General features: G+C 47.5%; 1 protein-coding gene across 1 annotated transcript; it reads left to right on the top strand.

The window, feature by feature from the left end:
* The first annotated feature begins 6,711 nt into the window (after positions 1-6,711).
* On the top strand, positions 6,712-20,728 carry Cav3 (caveolin 3). Its single transcript, XM_027429384.2, has 2 exons — positions 6,712-6,825; positions 19,981-20,728. The coding sequence occupies exons 1-2, from the start codon at positions 6,712-6,714 to the stop codon at positions 20,320-20,322; spliced, it is 456 nt and encodes a 151-aa protein (XP_027285185.1). The 3' UTR covers positions 20,323-20,728.
* The last annotated feature ends 289 nt before the right edge of the window (positions 20,729-21,017 follow it).

The raw sequence follows: 21,017 nt of genomic DNA, 5'->3' as shown, positions 1-21,017 counted from the left end.
GACATAGACAGAAGAAACATGCAGCCCTACCCCCACCCCATCCTCTCTCCTCACAACAGCATGAGGCTTCCCATAGGCCAGAGTGGGGGATAACTATGTACACAGGCTTAGGACATTAACAGGCTCTAGGTCAGCCACTGTGTTCTCCAAGAAATCTACAGAACCCTTTCTTGGTTTCATCTCCCTGCGCGCTGCTAGCATGCTGAATGCCATTGCTCTGCTGGCTACTTAGAGATGGAAGCTAGTCTCAGTCTGAGAGAGCAGGCTCACCCAAACAGCCCTCCCAGCAGCCAACTCCTGCATGGAGCCTTCTGAAAGTGGTGTTTTCACAGTTGGTCCATGAAGCTGAAAAAAGGTTCTGGTAGAGCTGGGCGTTGGTGGCACACGCCTTTAATCCCAGCACTCAGGAGGCAGAGGCAGGTGGATCTCTGTGAGTTCGAGGCCAGCCTAGTCTCCAGAGCAAGTGCCAGGATAGGCTCCAAAGCTACACAGAGAAACCCTGTCTCGAAAAACAAAAACAAAAACAAAAAAAAAGGTTATGGTAGAAGAGTAGATGCTGCCAGAGCAAGGCAGAACTCAGTGTCTCCTACTGTTGTGTCTGCTCAAGGGGATGAATGGAAAGAAAGGAAGGATGGAGAGATCTCATAGAGACAGCAGACGCAAGAAGAGTTAACACTGATTGCCAACCTGACAGGGTCACCTAGGAGATAACGGTGTGGGTGTTCCTGAGGAGGAGTTTCTGGATTGGATTACTTGAGTTGGGAAGACCCACCCTAAATGTGAGTGACTCCATCCCAGGAGCGAGGGCTGTGCTTTGAGTAAAAAGGAAAAAGTGAATTGAGAACCAGCATCCATCTCTCTCTGTGGACACAATGTGTCCATCCTGACTGTGGACACAATGTGGCCAGCTGCCTCCCTCTCTAGCTGTCATGCCTTCCCTGCCATGATGGACTGCACTTTCACACTGTGAGCCAAAATAAGCCAGTCCTTCCTTAAGGTGTTTCTTGGGAGGTATTTTGTCAAAGCAACAAGAAAGGGGAATGATCCAGAGAGCAACCCTCTACTGTGTGGGAGGCAGGGAAAGCTATGAGCATTTTCTGTGGCCAATAACACAAGTAACCAGAACAGGCCGGCACTAAAGAGGCTTATTTTATTGCCAGCTTCTGTTAGACCATGGGCCAGCAGAGCCTCGTGAGAGCCAGATTTCTAAATGCTTTGTCATGATTGGTATGAGTGTGTCCTTTACAGACTCAGGTGTTGGGACACTCGGTCCCCTAGCTGGTGGAACTGTTTGAGAAGGTTATGGAACTTTTGGGACATGAAGTCTGCCTGGTGATGTCAGTCTGGGGGGCTTTGACCCAGTCCACTTACCACCTGAGAGCTTGCTTTCCTTCTGCAGCCCCGACGCCAAGTCACAAGCTGTATGGGCCTCAAGTTCATTTCACTGTCTTCACCGTTTTTATTCTTCTTTTCCAAGAGCTCTTCTTTTTTGTTCTGATATGGACTTGGCAAAGTATGTAATCTCTCTTCCTAAAGTATGTTCTAACTGGCCTGACAGCTCACTTACCCCTCTTTTTTTCTTGCCTCTGGCACTCCCTCAGTTTACTGCCTTCATGCCTTCATGCCTCCAACCAAGACAGGCTCCCCCTTTCCTGAGCAGTCTGCTACATATCTGGATATGGTTCTTCCTGGTACCTTGACAATGGGCCTTCCAGCTGTCACCATCCAGCATCCTGTTGGGAGTCAGTCACCGGGCTTTGTCAACTCAAATTCTACCACTGAGTACATCGCATCTTCTAGTTCTGTCCAACCTTCAGACATTGTGACATGGCATTGTCCTCTAGAAAGCTCATACTTAGGGACTGTGCAATCAAATTATAAAAAGAAAACACCACAAAACAATCTCACGCTGTTTTAATTAAGTCTAGATTTTGTCCACATTCATACCTGTGGATCATGGGTTGGATGCACTTGTAAACTTTCAGTAACTTGACAAAAGCTCTTTGGTCCCTCCCTTTTTAGCCATCTCTTTTCCCATCTCAAACTGTGCTGTCTCTCCCAAGACATGTTTCAAGCTCCATCTTCACTGTACTTACTCTCCTTAGCTATGGTGTTATTACCCAAGGTCACAGTCAAGTGTGGAACTTGAACAAAGCTTCAAGCCTAGTCTGACCCAATCATTTCCAGCACATGTCTCAGCAATAGATTCCTGTTGATGCTTCCAGGGACTTCATTGTCTTATTTGAAAAACAATTCAAGTGTTTTCAGTCTTTCTCTTAGTAGAAGGTAGAATATTCAGTAGTCATGATACCACTAAGTTTGGGAACTGCCCATAAGCACATGGAAGTTTTGTCTCCAAATTCCATATTCTCTCCACCAGTCAAGACTTTTAAAGACCTCAGTTTCTTTATCTACCTAATGGGAAAGCTGGGTCCTGTCAGCCCTCAAATACTGTGGTTTCTCTTTGAAATACAGACCTCAAAGCCAGGTAGGGAAGATATCAGAAGCCCTTTGCCTCATTCTAGAGATCCGATGAAAAACAAAAGCCTTTCTTCCCTGCAAATAATTCCAGCCTATAGGCCTTGAAATAGCCACCTCCTAGTTGGAGGACTACCCATCCCACTGAAAGAGAACAGACACCAACCATCCTTGGGAAAGGCAAGCTCCACCCTCTCTATCATCATCTTGTTATGTCTGTGCCAGTCAGCTTTCCAATACTACAACAAACTACCTGAGGTCATTGACTTGAAAAGAGGAAAGGCTTGTTTGGGCTCACAGTCCACAGCTGGGAGAGCCTGTTGCTTTCACCAATGATACAGTGGGTGTAGCCCAAGGTAGGCTCAGATGGCTGCCATAGTCCACATGTAACTAAGATATATATAGCATTCTCTCTTTCTCCCAATACCTTTACAAAATGAACTGTCCATTACTAGGACTGGAGATCTTAGGGACCTATGCAGGGGCATGAAAAAGAAAAAGACCCCAGTAACTGCTAAAGGACATAGAGTTTTTCTAGTTATGTAACATTTGTCTTTAGGGAAATGACAATGTGTTAAGCTACAAATCTACAATCCCATCTTGCATGGCCAAGAAAGATCACCAATGGCAGACATAAAACACAAATTAAAACTATAGATTGGGGCTTCTAGTAAAGTCTCTAATAGGACTAACTCCAGTGGCAACTTGCCCCTCCTTGCCATTTCTTATCTAGACCCAGATGTGATGTCTGGAGGAAGAACCTCCACCTATACCTATGAGGTAACTTTGAGATGAGCAGAACAGAATAGTGACAATTCATGAAGTAGCTAAAGCAGTCTTAAACTATTCATAAGGAGAGAGCTATACCTATATTGTTGATGCCACACGATTTCTGCATCTTCATTACTAGCAGTAGATAGAGCCTCGATGTCTCCAATTTTACTACTTTCTTTATTTTTTTAAAACAAGAATCTCATGTAACCCAGGCTGACCTCAATTTTTTTTCCTATGTGGCAAAGATGACCTTGAACACCTGATATTCCATCTGGCAACTCCTAAGTGCTGGAATTGCAGACTGAGCCACCATGTCCAGTTCTTAACAGTTATGGAGATGGAGTCCAGGGTTTCTAACAACTGAGCTACATTCCCAGTCCACCCCCCATTCCAGCTTTCTGATCAGCCTTCTTACCTCAACTTTCCCCCATTCCCATCTACCCTATCCTATAAGTGGGCACCAGTGACCTTCCTCACACACAAACCAGATAATATTCCTCTGCCACCACAATGGCATTAGTGGTTTTCCAACATTTCATGTTAGTCAGTTTTCAATGCTATGACAAAATACCAAAGGGGAACATTTTAAGGGAGGGAAGATTTATTTCAACTCTATTTAGTTTCAACCCATGGTCACTTGACTGCATTGCTTCTGGGCCTGCATATAAGACAGAGCACCAGGGTGGAAGAGCTCTGTGCAGCAGCCCTGCTCACTCTGTGGCAGCCAGCAAGCAGAAAGAGTGGGAAGTTAGCTTTTGGGACAAGATGTACCTGTCAAAAGCACGCTCTCCCACCAAGCCCCACCTACTAGAAGCTTAAGAATTCATCAAGGGTTGAACCTACTGATGGAGCTAGAACCCTCATGATCTAATGTCTCTCAATAGAACCACCAGCTGGGGACCAGATGGTGAGCTTTCACAGGGGCTGATTCACATCCAACCCATAATCCACCTCTAGATAAGTGTGCTCTTCTGCATGATACCTGGGATGCTTCACAATAAGACTACAGCCTGTCCCTATCCCCTATCCCCTACCTACCTCAGGCCCCAAATATACTGTTATCAAGTCATTCTATGCTTTATCAGTGTGCCACTTGACACCCTCTGAAGCCATGGTTGTTCTGTTTAAAGGGTTTCCTGTGATGGGCTCCTACTCATCCTCCAATGCCTAACTCTACAGCCACCTGCCAGGAAGACTTTCCTGGGGGCATCAAGGCAAACACCACTTCCCATGGACTTGTCTATAAACCATACCTAACATATCACTTGCCACGCTGCCAAGGAGTCCATCAGCTTCCAATGATTGGGTCCTAGCCCCTTGAGACAAGGTCAAAACTTGATCTACCACTTTATCCCCAGCTCTAAAATCCTGAATGAATGTGTAGATGACTGGATAAACAAACACATAGCCTTTGGCCTCCAAGATTCAGAATTGCCATCCTCCACATGCTGGAGTTTCGAGACAGGTAAATCGCAAGATGGCCTGAGAAAGTGTCTAAAAAGGGCACCCCACTGGTGGGTGAACAGCATGGAGACTGCAACCAGGGCCATGTGGCAACTCTGGCACATAAAGAATTGAACAACCCCTTCCTCCCAGTGTTCTTCTCTTCCTCTCTCATCCCCAAGCCCACCCCTTTCAGAAGAAAACGGCAGGCCTGATCCGAGGCAGGAAGACCAGGGCCAAGATGTTAGTTTCTTCTGTGTCACTGTGAACAAAGGCAGCTTTGGACAGGAAAACTGAACGTCAGCCTGCTGTTACACTTAAGCAAATGTTAGAGTGAAAATGCCTGCTACAAGGGCAAGGGCAGGAACTTGCGGAAGATAAAGGAGAAGGTCCAGAGCAGCCAAGCTAACTAAAGAAGAGGAAAGACAGGCCCTGAACAAAACAAGCAAAACCGACCTCAGGCAGGTTCCAGCCAGTGTTCAACGCCCCTGAGGAGCATGTGACAGACACTGATGTCCTTTCTCTAGTAAACGTCTCAACCCTACAGGCACTTATACCTTTATACACAGTCTGATTTCCCTGTATCAGGTTGGATTGAGGGTAAGGATAACTAAAAAGCCTCCATTGATTCTGGGAAAGGAACCACTCCAGGGCTAAGCAAGAGGAAGAGAAATGGTAGAACAAGACTTACAAGTCCTGACACTAGAGGCAGGCCTCCTACAGTGCAGGGTGCACTTAATCTTATTTTAGCACTTAGGGTCCTGAAAATAAACCTTCATTACTTGCTGCCCCTACCTGTGACCTGGTGCGAATTCTTTCCAGCACACACAAAAAAAAAAAAAAATGCAAGATTGTTTTGGCTGTCAGGGTTAGAGGGATGCAGGAGGAAGCATCTCCTGATCCATGACAAATCCATCATGGCAGAGCAAAGCAGCTCATATCACAGAAGATGGGAAGCAGAGCTGAGTAAAGGAAGGGGCCAGGACAAGGTATGCCCTTCAAAGACATGCAGCTCCCGGTGACCCACTTCCTGCAACTAGACCCTGCCCTCCACAGTCTTAACGCCTTCAGATCATCTGCTTCAGTTTTGAAGCCATCAGTGGCTTCATCTGTAGAAATGCCCTCACTGTCAGTTCCAGGGTTGGGCTTTCCTAATCCCCTAAGTGTCTCAATCCAGTTAAACTGACAATCAAGATCAACCGGGAGTGGAAGATGGCTTGCTGTGCAAGCGTGAGGACCTGAGTTCAGTCCCCCAGGTTAAAATACATTGGGTCTGGTGAGATGGCTCATCAAGTACCTATTCATGCCACCAAATCTGATAACCTTAATTCAATCCCCAGGACCCACATGGCAGAAGGAGAGAACAGATTCGCTCTGCACAGTTTTGACCACCATAGCCAGTCATTAAACTAAGGAAAATCTACCAGACATTTCCAGTTCACCCAGTAGAGTCCCCCACAAAGCCAGTCTCCTCCCCTCCAGGATGGGAGGAGTCTTGATGGTTATTACCTATTCCTTATAATATCCTGGTGGCCCAGAAAAGGGACATGTGCCAAGGTCACTTAGCAGCTAGCAAGAAACAGGGCTGGGACACAGCCCACCTCCTTTCTTGGGCAGCTGATCCTGGGAGGAGCCTGAGTACTCAGTAGCAAATTCCAGGGACTCCATGGGAGTTGCTCAGCCCGCCTCCACAGAGTACCGGGAAGGCCAAGCCCTGTTGACTGGCAGGGAATGCCAGGTCTCCTCTCGCGTGAGGACAGTGGCCAGCACAGCCCCCTTTAAGGAGCGCTCTGCCATCCAGTCTTAATTTTAGCTTGGAGGCGTGCCACCGGCAGCTTTAACCAGAGGCCTGCTGAAGTTATGCAGGACAGCTGTCAGGCGGCATGCTGGGTGGGGCCTATTTAGCCAGCAGGGGCACCAGTCTGGAGACCCCACGCCTGGTCCTTCTGCTCCAGGACTGTCAACGGCACCGGCTACAAGGCTCGGATCTCCTCCTAAAGGTGCCGCAGCCCCACGATGATGACCGAAGAGCACTCAGATCTGGAAGCCCGGATCATCAAGGACATCCACTGCAAGGAGATAGACCTGGTGAACCGTGACCCCAAGAACATCAATGAGGACATTGTGAAGGTAGGCTCTGTGCCCATCCAGGACATCATGGTCCTCACACACTTGAAGTCAGCCTCCCCAAAGCCCCTGGAAACTGTCTTCTTTGAAGCCCAGCAAACAGGCAAATCTGTACAGGCCTTAGAAGGCAAGAAGAAAACCTTAGCTACATGTATGATGGGGCTGAGGGGGAAGACACCAAAAACACCTTCTTACAAGTAGTTCCAAGTGCCTACCCTGGACTCTGGCCCCATGCCCAGGAGGAATCGCTGGGACGATTTGGAACCTGGGCCAAGTCGGTTGTTCTACTCTGCCAGGGGCACTTAGGCTGTCTCCTTAGTGGGGTTGGGATTAATCTGAGGGAGGTCTCACCAGTGGTCTCTCCAAGAGGCACTAGTTGCCGTCTGGCAGTGACTAGTATTTGTCCCTCTAGCACACTGGACCCTTCAAGCCCTCCCTCTGGTTCCAAGCCTCAGCCTCACGGCAGGCCTGGTGGCCAGGACCAGGCAAAGGCCTCTCAGCAGGCACTTGGAAGGGAACCCTCAAGTCACCAGCCTTGGGTCCCCATAATTCAATCTCCCCTTAAAAGCCAGATCCCCCTCAGAGCAAAGTCCCAGCCATCAGCACAGAGTGACTGTGCTTCCGGACTGAGTATTCAGAATCACAGGCCAGAGCTGCCTGTAGAATTACAGGTGCAGTGTGACCCTTTTACCATCACCCTGCAAACTGTAAAACCATGAGCAGTACTGCAGCCACTCTGGCTGCTATGCCCTGTACACAATTGTAGGAACTGTGCTGTTTGGACATGACAGTCACTATGGCTTAGTTTTATATGTGTAGCTTTATGAGAATAGACTAGTGCCATGCCAGGTTGACAGAAAAAAACTGAACAGACAGTGCAGAGATGACCAATGGACCCACCTGCTCTGAAATTTAAATGTTTTCTAGTAGTCGCTTTCAAAAAAGGAAAAATCTAACAGCTGGAATTGATTTTTGGGGACTGACAAGATGGCTCAGCGGATAAAGATGCCCCCTGTCAAAACTTGTGTCCTGAGTTCAATCCCTAGAACCTATGTAGAGAACAGACTCCACAAGCCCTCTGACTTACACACACACCAGGCTGCAAACATATACATAGGTACACAGAGTAATTGATTTATTAAATTTGAATCGTTTTTATGTTTTTACATCCAGAATTATAGCATCTCAACATCTAAGCTCATAAAAAGATATGTGTGTGTGTGTGTGTGTGTGTGTGTGTGTGTGTGTGTGTTTCTAGAACCTTATATATGTCTTGTTCCGAAGACACAGCTCAGTGTGGACCCCAGATTTTCCTCAGAAATGCATGCTTTGTATTTGGTTCATAAAAAGCAATCTTGAAAACTGATTTACATGCTCATACCGTGCCATACGTTCTTAAGTTTCCAACAGTGAGGCTTCCTCCCTGCCAGCCACTCTTTGTCTTTTTTTTTTTTTTTTTAGGTTTTTTTTTTTTTTTTTTTTTTTTTTGAGACAGGGTTTCTCTGTGTAGCACTAGCTGTCCTGGAACTCACTTTATAGACCTGGCCTTGAACTCACAGGAATCCTCCTGCCTCTGCCTCTGCCTCCTGAGTGCTGGGATCAAATGTATGAGCCACCACTGCCCAACAGTGTATCTCTCTTCTTATATTGTGACTATGATGGCACAGAATCTAGAGACCTGGAGTCATATAAGCCACAGATTTCAGTAACACAATCAAGGGTTCGTTGAAAGGCAAGGCCAGAGCTGGCTTCCTTCAGGACAGCTCCTTCTACATGGCGAAAACCTAACTTCCCGTGTGCCTGCCCACACCCAACACAAGCTACTGCCCCGTTTGCTCTGCCTGGTAACTCCCCATGCGAGCCCCACAGAGTATGCCCCTGGATCTTGGACAAAAGTGCCTGCCTTCACTCCATCCTCTCAGATGTTAATGCCACCCAAATGTCACCTCCTCCAGAAAGACTCCCCTGACTCCTTCAGGTAGCCAACTGTTCCACATCTCTGTGCCCTTTCACTGGGACTGACTTCTCTAACAGTTCACACGGTTGTGTGTTTTATTGACATAAGTCACTAATGGTGGAGATGGAACTCCTTGGAATACTTATGAAGCCCAAACTTTGCAACTTCAAAATACTAGAGAAGTGTAGCTGTCATGGTTTCCATAGAGTGGTCCAGCTGAACTGCCTAATTTCAACTCCAGACTCCTCCCCAAAAGCGAAGACACTGGACATGTCACCGAAGTTTCTGACCCTCCTGTGACATTGCAACAGTACCATTTACCTCCATCAGGTAAATGAACCTCAGACAGCTCTGAGCAGCTGAAATGGCATGTGTGGGCTGAATGAGATGAGAGATCTGAAGATGGGCCCCACTCCCAGGAAGCATATAGTTCATTGGGGCTGAACAGAGCCCTCAAGCAGCTTCCAGTCCAGAAGGTTGGAGAACTGAGCCCTCTGGAGTCCTTGGTGCAGAGGGAACTCAGGTTCTACTGAGCCAAGAGAGAGGCAGCATCAAGCCCTAGGCCTAGACTGCAATCCAAAGAAAGGCAGAGACAGCAGAAGAGATGCCCTGCTTTCTTCAGCTTTTCTGAGACAGCGGGGCATCCTCTCTGGCATCCCTGGTCCCCATACTATCCCAAATAGCTCCCAAAGATGAAATAACGGATGCACAAATAGTTTTGTCCAGAGGAAATTAACTGACATTGCTTGGTCACTCGCTGCTTTGGGAAGTTGTCTGGCATTTCTTTTTCCTCATTTTTTAATGAGCCAGAAACAAAACATTTAGAAACACAGAACAGGGATAACATCGGGAGATATATACCACACACACACACACACACACACACACACACACACACACACACACACATTCTCTGAGACTTCAGGACTGTCTATCTGTTTAAAATTAAAAAAGGAGAGAGTTGACTGGCTGGGAGTAGGGGCAGCTGTCGGAACAGGACAGCCTTCTACTGCCTGGATTTTCTGTCATCACCTGGGAAAAAAGCAAGCTAGAAGGGCGGGTAGCAGGTGAGAGGGGAGGATGGAGAGGCCAAGGTGAAGGCACAGAAGGCCACAGCAGCATGCTAAGTGGCCTCTGCTGGGGTGTTCTCACAATCAGCAGGGTCCTTGTGGGCTAGGATGAATGGCAAGGAGAGAATCCAGGAAGCACCAGCTAAGACACTAAGCTTGCTTGCTGAGTGTCTTGAAAAAAATCCTTCTCGGTAGAGAAGGGGGACATATAGTCCCCTCTGCAGTCAGCTGACAGATTTCACACAATAAAACCCAAGAGAGGAAGGAGACAGAGTCACCTTGCCCCCCCACACACACACAGGGAGGCACTTCTTAGGGGTGCTGCTCTTGAACCCAGGCTGGAAAATGAGAGTCGTGGTAAAAACTAGACTTGAAGTAATCTCCCATACTTGGGTCAGGACCCTGGCTGAGTGGAAGTCATGAGAGATGATGACTGAGGAACTGGGAAGAGGGCACTTCATTCCCTTCCCCATCCATCCCTGTCACTAGTGTGGGCCCCACATGTCCCTGAGAACCTGCTGCATACCAGGCACCAAGCTGACCTAGAGAATATGGTGGGAGCTGTATACAAACTGCATACCAGGCTTTGGGACACTAAGCTCACTAGTACAGGTGCCCCATGTGATGGCACCTCCTGAAGACTTTGGCTGTAGAGACTCTAGCAGCCGCCCCCATGCATGCCTAGAAACCCAGGCTACCCCAGTCACTGGAGTCATTTCTGAGAAGGTTCATGGCTGATTCCAAGTCCCTTCCTGAATCTGCATGGTTCTGTTTCCTGAGGCAGCAACTTTATCTCTCTCTCTCCTTGGATGCCTCAAGTCAGCCCCAAAGAGAAGAAAGAGAAGCCGATTGATGTGTGGGAACTCTCCTCAGTACATGAATTCTCCACCCACTTCCAATTCACACCTGCCAAAAAACACCCTCCTCCTTCTACTGGCACCTTCTGCTTGTCAGAGAAGGCCAAGAAGCACCGAGAGGAGCCAGCAGTCTACCACGTCCCTCAAAGTCCCAAGTCCAGCTTTCATAGATCTAGGACACACTGCTGTGCAATAATAAAACCGACGCTTTTCCTTGGGAAGAACCCAGGCCTTGCTGATGAGACTAGAATAAGGAGCCAGTATAGGGGAAGGCGCCAAATGCCATAAGCTGATGTCAGATGAAGTGTCCTGGAAAGTTAAGGGGGAAAAGTGACTTGTGCCTGGGAAAATCAGGATCCATCATCTTCATGGCAAAATGATACCCAAGGTAGACTTTTTCAAAATGAGTAAAATGCTAAATGAGGAACAGGCGTTCTAAGAAGAAGAAATGGAACGAGCAATGATATGGAGGCTTTTCACAATTCTGGGAAGAATATCGATGGAGTTGGTGAATGTGAGAGGCAGCTGTTGTCACTACCCCTTCCTTCCTGTGTGCATGGCAGACATTACTAATGGATCACAGTACTTTTCCAGGAAGCAAAGCCCCTGGAATCAGAGTTGGTACCACAAATAGAACCTCTTTACTACTCTGGCTGCTGGTGATACTGAACGATACAAGGAGGAAAGCCCAGAGCACCCGAAAGAGCATTCGTGGGTGAAAAAGCAGAAAGGGCATGCTGAGGCTGGATCATCACTCACTCAGTCCTCCTTGGTGGTTCCTTCCTGAGCCTTGCCCTCTGTGAATTTCCTCCCAAAATGGCTCCATGGGCTCTGGGGAGATGACTCAGTCAGAAGAGCACTTCCTGCACAAGCATGAGCACCTGAGTTTAGTTCCCCAGGAGTCACATCAAAAGCCAGGCAGGGCTGGTCTGTACCTGTAACCCCATCCCTGGGGCCGAGGGAGGGAAACATCCCTGCACTTTTCAGGCTAGCCAGACTAGCTGAATGTCTGAGCTCCAGGTGAGAGACTGTCTCAGGAAAATGAGGCAGAGAAGCAACTGAGAAAGATTTCGTGTTGTCCTCTGGCCCCATGCATACACACACACACACACACACACACACACACACACACACACACACACACATGCATATGAACACACAAGGCTACATGGAACTAATATAGAGGCATTCTGATGAGACAGAGACTATGTTGGTCTAGACCTGTGATTTTCAACACTTCTAATGCTGCCTCCCTTCAATACAGTTCCTCATGTTGTGGTGACCCCCCAACCATAAAATTATTTCATTGCTATTTCATAACTGTAATTTTGCTACTGCTATGAATTGTAATGTATCTGTATCTGTATTTCCCAATTATCTTAGGCAACCCCTGTGAAAGGGTTGTTCAACCCCCAAAGGGGTCATGGCCCACAGGTTAAGAACAGCTGGTCTAGACCTTTCAAAATGTCTCCTTTGTGGGGGGTTAGCTTGCTGAAACATAGTTCCTTATGTTCTGCCAACAGAAGTCTTATGCAACCAAGGTAGCAAATGTCTTGTGCCTTCATTTTTGAACATCAGCAAACAAGCCCACTCCTCACAACTTCTAGAAAATGAAACTGAGATCCAGGGTGCTTTCTCCAGGGACACACTTTTATCAGTAATCAACTGCCATGCAACCCATCACCCCACCAGTTCTCTGGATTTGTGGAGCTGGCTGTCAGTTCTACTATCTCTGGGGACATCCCCTACAGCTTCAGTTAGAAGCTACTTGGGGGCTCGTCTCAGCTGGACCATTCAAGAAGGTTCTCTGCTATTCTAGGACATATCAGAGACAGAAGACAGGAATCAGTATGAATGTTGGGAGAGACTCTACCTCAGGGTTTTAGGACTATTTCTAGGAGAGCAGATTGTAATGCACAGTTAGCACCACTGGCCTCTAAAGCAAGGTATAAAAATAAACTAAGGGGAGGGGGGAAGGTAACTCAGGAGTCCCCAAAGTACATGGTGCCAGGATTTCCTGGTGTTCAGTCTGGAGGTGACCCAGCCCTCTCTCTATCACATTCTGGTGGTTAAAATGAGTCACAAGGAAAGCTCTGACTGAGATGGGACAAGACCACCCACGGACATAGATACAAAGAGTTGTGACTCATTGAAGGTTATTTGAGGAGACTTGCTAGCCTGTAGCCAAAAGCTAGTACACAGTCTAGGACTCCAGCCAAGGCATTTCCATCGCTCCCCACTCCACCTGCACCACCCTCACCAAAGGCACTAGCTGAGAGGGCAAGAGAGATGCCAGGAAGGAGCCAGAAAGAGGCTAGATCCAAGTCTTCATACTCCAGCAAGGGTTCTCTGGGTAGCCCTGTAGGATGCTCTCAGCCTAAGCTACTGGTAATACCTTCCGTTCCTGTTGAGGTACAATCTGTAGGGAGTGAACAAAGCCTGGAGTGAGTGAAGTGTCTGAGTGAACGTGTCCTGTTGCCATAGGAACACTCATGTCCAAGGCCCCAGAGCCTCAGACCCATGGAGTAATGGCAAAGTCTTCTCCCAGGGGTGAGGATCAGAGGTAAATAGCAAAACCTGTTCTTCTGGGGTCTGTGTGGAAGTTGATAATGTGTGCAGAAAGGGTCCACATAGCTTTGTTCCTCCGGATACTTACAGCATGAAAACTGCTCTCCTATAGACTGCTCCCACAAAGATTAGTTAACCAGCCTCTTTGATCTAACTCCATACCATAAACCCTGACTCTTTGTTCCACTGTATGCAATAATCCCACCTCTCTGTTCAACTCTATATAAAAATGATGAGCTTCCAGGGTGCCATGGTTTCTCCATCTGAGAGCCCAGTCCACCTGACCCCAGCTTTCTATTGTCTAGCTGTATTTGTCTTTTCTTCATTCCCTGATCACCCCAGTCAGGTCCAGCCCTGGAGCAGTTCTGGGCAAGGCACCCAGCCCATATGATGACCCTGGACAAGAAGCATGCAGTGGAGATTTGGGCACAAGATTGTCTGTCTGTCTGCCTTGAGTCTCCTCCTGCTTAGCCCTTAAAAGCCCTATAAAATGACTAGTATAAGATGCATGGGCAGAGATGATCTATAGGGCCCAAATGCATTGTGCATGTTATCATTCCAGATCACACAGAAATCTGCTAATATCATTTCTAACAAAAAAGAAAATCTCACCCATCTTTTAAAACTGTTTTTTTACAGCTATCATCTCATTTTACCTTTACTTTTCAGACTGTGTGGGTAAGAGGTAGGTCCTACTGTGATGATCCCAGTCTATTGTATGGCAATACTTTTGTAAGACACAGTAAAAATTAATGATCAGAGAAATGAAATGTGACTATGTAGTATAAATCCACATTAACATTATTCAGTAGTCATAAAACAACTGCACCAAATTTCTATAGCTATTTCTAACACGAACTCAGCTTCTGTACTGACCTTCTGGGACTGAGTGGCCACCCCTTACATAGCAAGACAACAGGCCAGGAAACCAGGACCTAGCTAAGCTAAGCTACTTGTTCCTGTCTTCTGACTCCCAAGCTGATGCTGTGCTGAGGACTGTATCTGTCCTCTCTTGTAGAGTTCAACACAGCAAATCACTAGACTCCCAGAGAGGAAAAGCATGGCACCTTCAATCTCACAGTAACTCAATGGCCAAGTGGAAGCTGGAATCCCAGCACTACCTCCCCTACTCCTAGATATCTTCTCTGAATTGTCCTGACCCTAGATGACCAAGGACTGAGTCATGTGGAATTCTGGGTGGAGGTAGAATTTTGACAGGAGTAGACGCTGCCCTCCTCCCCCACCCTCAGTGGTCCCACGCCTTCTCAACCCTCTCAGTGACTGCTGGGACTATTCAGGCCTGTGCCAATTGGCCAATTGGCTTTCTTGATGCTCCAAAAATAACTATGTCAGAGAAGCAGACACAGGCCGAAAGAGCACCCGTCTTCCCTTCCCACCCTCCAGCTACATATGTGGCTCTGAGGCTTTTTCAACCTCAACCCTGCGAGAAAAAGCCTTCTTCACTCCACTGCTAGAAAAGAAATAGGAAATGAAGTCACAGTGTACTTGATGCACTGGCATGGCCTCCTAGACATGCTGAGTGACTCTTACAAATGACTTTTATGAATGGCTCACCAAACCAGCATTTATGACCAGAGCGCTCTCAGGTCTCAGATTGAATTTAGGGGAGCAGCTGCCTCCTTTCAGCACAGTCCTCCAGCAGCATGTCGCTGTTTCAAAGAAAAGAGACTACTTGCCACACATCCAGCCCTCCAAGATGATCCCAGGAAATAACTCACGTGAGGGTGCCAATGGTTTCTGGGAAGAAATGGTAATTAAAAGACACAACAGAGAGATCTTCATGGAAGGAACAAGCAGGAAAGGAGAGAAAGAATTCCATTTATTATTAGCTGTCCACAAGAAATACACATAGTATGATGGGGTCAGCTGGAGAATTCTTCTATTCATGATTTGGAATGTCACAGAACTTCTGAGACATATTGTATAGAAACTTAAGAGCATTTGAGCAAGTACTTATCAATAATGAGCACCTACCATGTGGTAAATATTGAGTAGTGAGCCCTGGGTGCTCAGTAAGTATTTGTTTCTGTGGAGGAACAAAAATGGACAATGGATACATATGAAGAAAGGAGGCAGGATAGACAGGTGGATATGTGGATAGACAAATAGGGAGGAAGATGAATGAGTGGACAGAGATAGACAAGTGGGTAGATGCGTGGGTGGGTAGAAGATGGATGTGAGAATGGATAGTGGATAGATAGTTAGATGGCTAGGTAGATGATAGATAGCCATGTCAAACCCACCCATCCAGTCAGCTGACACCCAAGACCACCTTTGGACCCTAGATTGCTAGGATTTTTTTTGATTCTTGGTTGGTGTTTGTTTGCTTGTTTGTTTGAGACAGGATCTCACACTATAGACAAACTTGCAACTCATTATGCAGTCCAGCAATTCTCCTGTCTCAGCCTCCCTGGGGCTGGGACTACAGGTATTGCTAGCTCTTTATTGAGGAACACACTCCGCTACAGCCTCCACCTCCAGGAAGAGCTGTTCAGTCAGTTTCTTTGTACCAAATACCCGAGATGTCCAGCTTATGAAGAGCACAGATTGGTTTTGACACATAATTTTAGAGATCTCAGTCCATGACAGAGGGCCACATTGCTTGGAGTCTATGATAAGACAGACCATCATGGCCAAAACACATGTTGGAGCAAGCTAGTCACCTCATGGTTGGGAAATGAAAGATAAAGAGAGAGTTTCCTTTAAAGTCATACCACCTAGTCTAACAACCTCCTGCTAGGTGCCAACTCAAAGGTTTTGTGGTCTCTCATCAGTGCCACTCTGGGACCAAGGCTCTAACACATGTCCCATTGGAGGACATTTCAGATCTGAACTCCAGCAGCAGCTAGCCATTCCTAACCTCACCACTCAGTGCCTGCCAGTCTTCTGAGATCTTAAATGTCTCAATTCACTTAATTCTCTGACAACTCTTACAAAACATGGTAAGGAAAATGCAACCCAGAAAAAGTCAATAACTTGATTGGGTCATCCAGCCAATAAGCAGCTACACAGGGTCCAAGGCACAGCAGCCACTTTAGAGCCAGACACAAACAGGAAAAGTGTGTCAAATGGAGGAAGGTGCTAAAATAAATGGGCAGGTTAGGCAACAGTGATAGATGACCCTCAGATCTGGGTGTATGGTAAAGATAAAGAACCACAGCTATCTTGGAATAGGTTTTTCTGTCTACCAAGATCCATATCTCACTGGGAGTGGTCACACTTCCCGAGGGCTGCAGCATAGCCAGTATGTCCCTTGGGATCTACCCTCAGCTGTGGCAGTGGGAAGACATTGGACTAATCAGGATACCTGGACTGAGCCTGGTCCTGGTCCAGGCTAGAGCCGCCACTTCTGGGCTTCTTTGCTCCCCCAGTAAAATGATGAGGAATGGGAAGCCTGTCAGCAGGGAGCCCTCTACTCGGGACTGAAAGGGAGGTGGGGCCAGGATAGGTTGGGCAAGGAGGCCAGTGGAGAGGAGCCAGATGGGACAAAGGCAGAGAAGCAAATATCTGCCCGGATGCCTCTTTGCTAGCAAGAGTTTGTGAGGCCATGTGGGCCTCTCTAAAAGCTATCCCAGGAGATCTTCCCAGGAAGGGGGTTTGCCACCGTGGAGATTGGAAAGGTCTCTCAGGTCAGAATCTTTCCATAGTCAGAGAGGTAGGGGTAAGGAGCAAACCAGGTTAAGTTGGAAGGGCCCTCCAGCCTAGCTTCTACGATCCTAAACTTTGGGAGATCCCTGAAGACATAAAAACTCTCCATTTTTGCTGCATATGAACCGGAGGTGAAGATGCCAGTTCTAGGCTGGGTGTTTGTAGCAAAAGCTCCAATGCCTGAGCCTCTTTCCAACTCACAGCTGCTCCTCCAAGACAGGTACCCCAAGTTCTCACTGGCCCCCACATCTATTCTCACCCTCAGGGCTCCCACTGCCTAGCTGCAATAACTAAGCAATCTGCTCCAAACCCAGATTCAGCTGAGCACTGCCCACAGCCATGGAAGGGCCCATGGTAGTGAAGTCTCCTCCCCACATCCCCTCTCCAGCACCACACCGTTCATTGTTTGCATTGCCCTTCAGGAAGCACCTGTATCTCCTGAAGGCCACATTGTATAGCCCACTAGCTTCTAGTAGCTTCAGTTCTTTCAGCCCAGATGCTCATTTGCAGCGCACAACCCTTCTCTCTGCCCACTTGGTCGCCATCAGACACTAGCTTCCTCCAGGAAGCTCCAAAGTCTGAGTTAAATGTCCCTTAGAAGTACCCAGCCCCCACCCCCAGCTTAACACAGCAGCACTGACTGCCCACATTAGCTCCTTGAGGACCAGAGCTTATGACATGCCCACAAGTGATCCACAAATCTCTGCAGATAAATGATCATTCAACTGCTTTTTTGTCTTTTTGTTTGTTGTTTTGAAACAGGGACTCATTAACACCCTGTATAGTTGAAGATAACCTTGAACTCCTGATCCTCTTGCCCCCACCTCTCAAGTTCTGGAATTACATGGTTTGTGTGGTGCTAAGGATTGAACCCAGGGCTTCGTGTATGCTAGGCCAATGCTCTATCAACTGAGCCTCACTCCTGGCTGTCAAACTTCTTTAGTATCATTAAATAATAGGATGTGTGGATGTGTGGATGTCTTAGGATTTGGGTTGCTATAATAAAACACCATGGTCAAAGCAACTTCCGGAAGATAAGATTTATTTCAGCTTACGGTTATCAGTCACACTTCATCACTTAGGGAAGTCAGGACAGGAACTAAAGCATAGGAACCCAGAGGCAGGAACTGAAGCAGATGCCACGGAGGAACACTAGTAGTTTGAATATAATTGGTCCCCATAAGCTCATCGGGAGTGGCATTATTAAGAGGTGTGGCTTTGTTGGAGTAGCATGACCTTGTTGGAGGAAGCGTGTCACTGTGGAGGTGGGCTTTAAGGCCTCCTATGCACAAACCATGCCCAGTGTCTCAGTTCACGTCTTGTTGCCTCCGGGATCAAGATGTAGCTCCTTTCCCACTCCCAATTCCTTCTCCAGCACTGTGTCTGCCTGCATGCTGCCATTTCCCATCATGATGAGAATGGACTAAACCTCTGAAACTGTAAGCCACCCAATTAAATGCTTTCCTTTATAAGAGTCCCTGTGGTCATGGTGTCTCTTCACAGCAATTGAAACCCTAAGACAAACACTTTACCAGTTTGCTTCCCTGTAGATGAAAGTTTTTGTCCCACCCAGTCCTGCATCTGTTCAGTACCAAATAAACACACAGAGGCTTATATTAATTAAATACTGTTTGGCCTATTGCTCAGGCTTATTACTAACAAACTCTTACAACTTAACCCATAATTCTTGTCTATGTTTAGCCATGTGGCTTAGTACCTTTTCTCAGTATGGCATTCTCATCTTGTTTCCTCTGTATCTGGCTGGCAACTGCTTCTCTGCCTTTCTTCTTCCCAGAATTCTCCTAGTCTGGTAGCCCTGCCTATACTTCCTGCCTGGCTACTGACCAATAAGTGTTTCATTGAACCAATACGAGTGACAAATCTTTAGCGTGTACAAGAGCATTATACCACATCACTTCCCATGGCTCGCTCAGCTGCTTTCTTCTACACCCCAATACCACCTGCCCAGGGATGGCACCACTCACAATGGGCTGGGCCCTCCCACAGCCATCACTAACTAAGAAATGCACCACAGGCCAATCTGGTAGGGACATTTTTTTCAATAGCGGGTTCTCTCTTCCCAGATGACTCTAGGTTATATCAAGCTAACAAAAAACTGGTGGTGTCATCTTCCCATCCCTGTAACAAACACCTAAAATAAGCACTGTATAGAAAGGTTTACTAAACTCACAGCTGTGGAGGTACAGTCCACAGTCAATTGGTTGCTTTCTGTCCAGTGGTAAGGCAGGTATATCATGGCAGGAGGAGTACATGGTGGAGCCAAACAGCTTCTGATGGCCATGGAATAACAAGAATGGAGGAGACCAGGGCTCCCAGTGTCCCCTCCAGGGCACATTTCAAATGCCCTAACTTCTTCCCTCTAGATCCCACCTCTTAAAGGTTCTACATCTGCCAGGGGTACCATCTTGGGGACCAAGCCTTTGGGGAACATGGCAGATCCAAACCGCAGCAGGCACTATGACTCTGCCATTGCCATATTAAACAAGCTACTCAAATTCTGGGCATCCTTTTACCCAAGCATAGAATGAGGAGACTGGACAGGCTTCAGAGTACCTTGTCGTTATAGTATGTAGCAAGTCAGCAGGACTGGGGACCGACATTATCATCCATCCATATTGGACAATCATTAAAGATACAGTCCCAGACCCCACCAAGACCCACTGAAGTTTAACAGACACTCCAGTTTCTTGTTATTTTTTTTTATCTTTAGTTTAGTTTTATTTTACTTATGTGAATGATTTGCCTTTGTGTATGAATACATGCTTTATGTGCATGCCTGGGGCACATGGAATTCAGAAGAGGATGTCAGATCCCCTGGAACTGGAGTTATGGGTGACGGTAAGGCATCATATGGATGCTGGCAACCAAACCCAAATCTTCTGCAAGAGCAACAGATTCTCTTAACTGCTAAACCATTATCTCTGACTTCACTCCCAGTGATTCTGATACAGGTATGCAAACACCAGAAAAGCCCATATACGCTGTGAGTTAAGCTGTCCCCTTCTGACTCCTGCAGGTAGATTTTGAAGATGTGATTGCAGAGCCCGAGGGCACCTACAGCTTCGATGGTGTGTGGAAGGTGAGCTACACCACTTTCACCGTCTCCAAGTACTGGTGCTACCGCCTGCTGTCTACACTGCTGGGTGTGCCGCTGGCCCTGATCTGGGGCTTCCTGTTCGCCTGTATCTCCTTCTGCCACATCTGGGCTGTGGTGCCCTGCATTAAGAGCTACCTGATCGAGATCCAGTGTATCAGTCACATCTACTCACTGTGTATCCGCACCTTCTGCAATCCGCTCTTTGCTGCGCTGGGCCAGGTCTGCAGCAACATCAAGGTGGTGCTGCGGAGGGAAGGCTAAAGCCAGGCCGGCCCGTGGGGAAGGCTGGGCAGGGGGGAATTAGAGCAGGTGAGCACCACGGCTCTGCTCCACGTGAGCTGCCCAAGAGCTCATGCTGTTGAGGGTCCTTTCGATTTCGCCTCAAGATAGGAACACACAGGACAGGGGAGCTAGTCCCCCGTGTGGAAACACAGGCACTCTTGCTCTGCTCAGCCCACCACGATCCCCAGTGAGCCTGCCTGAGGGCAGATGGTTTGTTAAGAGGCAGCTACCGCAAGGCTTTGCATTCACGTGTACTGTAATACCACAAACCCGCCCAGTCCCCTAGAGGGGTGACCTGGCTCCTCATGAAAGAGAGAGCAAGCAGTGACTGCGGGCGTGAGGAAGGTGCTACAATAAAGGGGTTCGGCTGCACCGGGGAACATCATGCTTTCTTTGTCTGTGAGTTGGTTGTGTGTCCTTTTCTGGTTATGACACCTAGAAAATTCAGTAGGGCCTCTGGGCAAATTGAAAGCCAGCACCAAGTTTTGTTTTCTTGAGGGTTCCGCTTGTTTGCTGGTCATGAGGGTCTCCCATATGTAGAGATTGTTTTCACGTGACTGCTGCTGCCCCTGAAGCTGCTAATAAGTACTCAGGGCAGGGGCAGGTAAGCATCCCCAGATAGGCCCAGTCTCAGACCTCTTGGAAGCTCCCCTCTGAGCCCAGCAGTGGTGGCT

Source organism: Cricetulus griseus, chromosome 8 (genome assembly GCF_003668045.3).
Source record: "Cricetulus griseus strain 17A/GY chromosome 8, alternate assembly CriGri-PICRH-1.0, whole genome shotgun sequence".
NCBI lineage: Eukaryota > Metazoa > Chordata > Mammalia > Rodentia > Cricetidae > Cricetulus > Cricetulus griseus.
The sequence above is the reverse complement of the archived record's forward strand: the minus strand, read 5'-3'. Positions and strand labels throughout refer to the sequence as shown.

Bases quoted from the DNA above. Each gene is read 5' to 3' on its own strand.
- Cav3 (XM_027429384.2), top strand. From the start codon at position 6,712: ATGATGACCGAAGAGCACTCAGATCTGGAAGCCCGGATCATCAAGGAC. The intron at 6,826-19,980 runs GTAGGCTCTGTG...TGACTCCTGCAG, and splicing joins TCAATGAGGACATTGTGAAG to GTAGATTTTGAAGATGTGAT.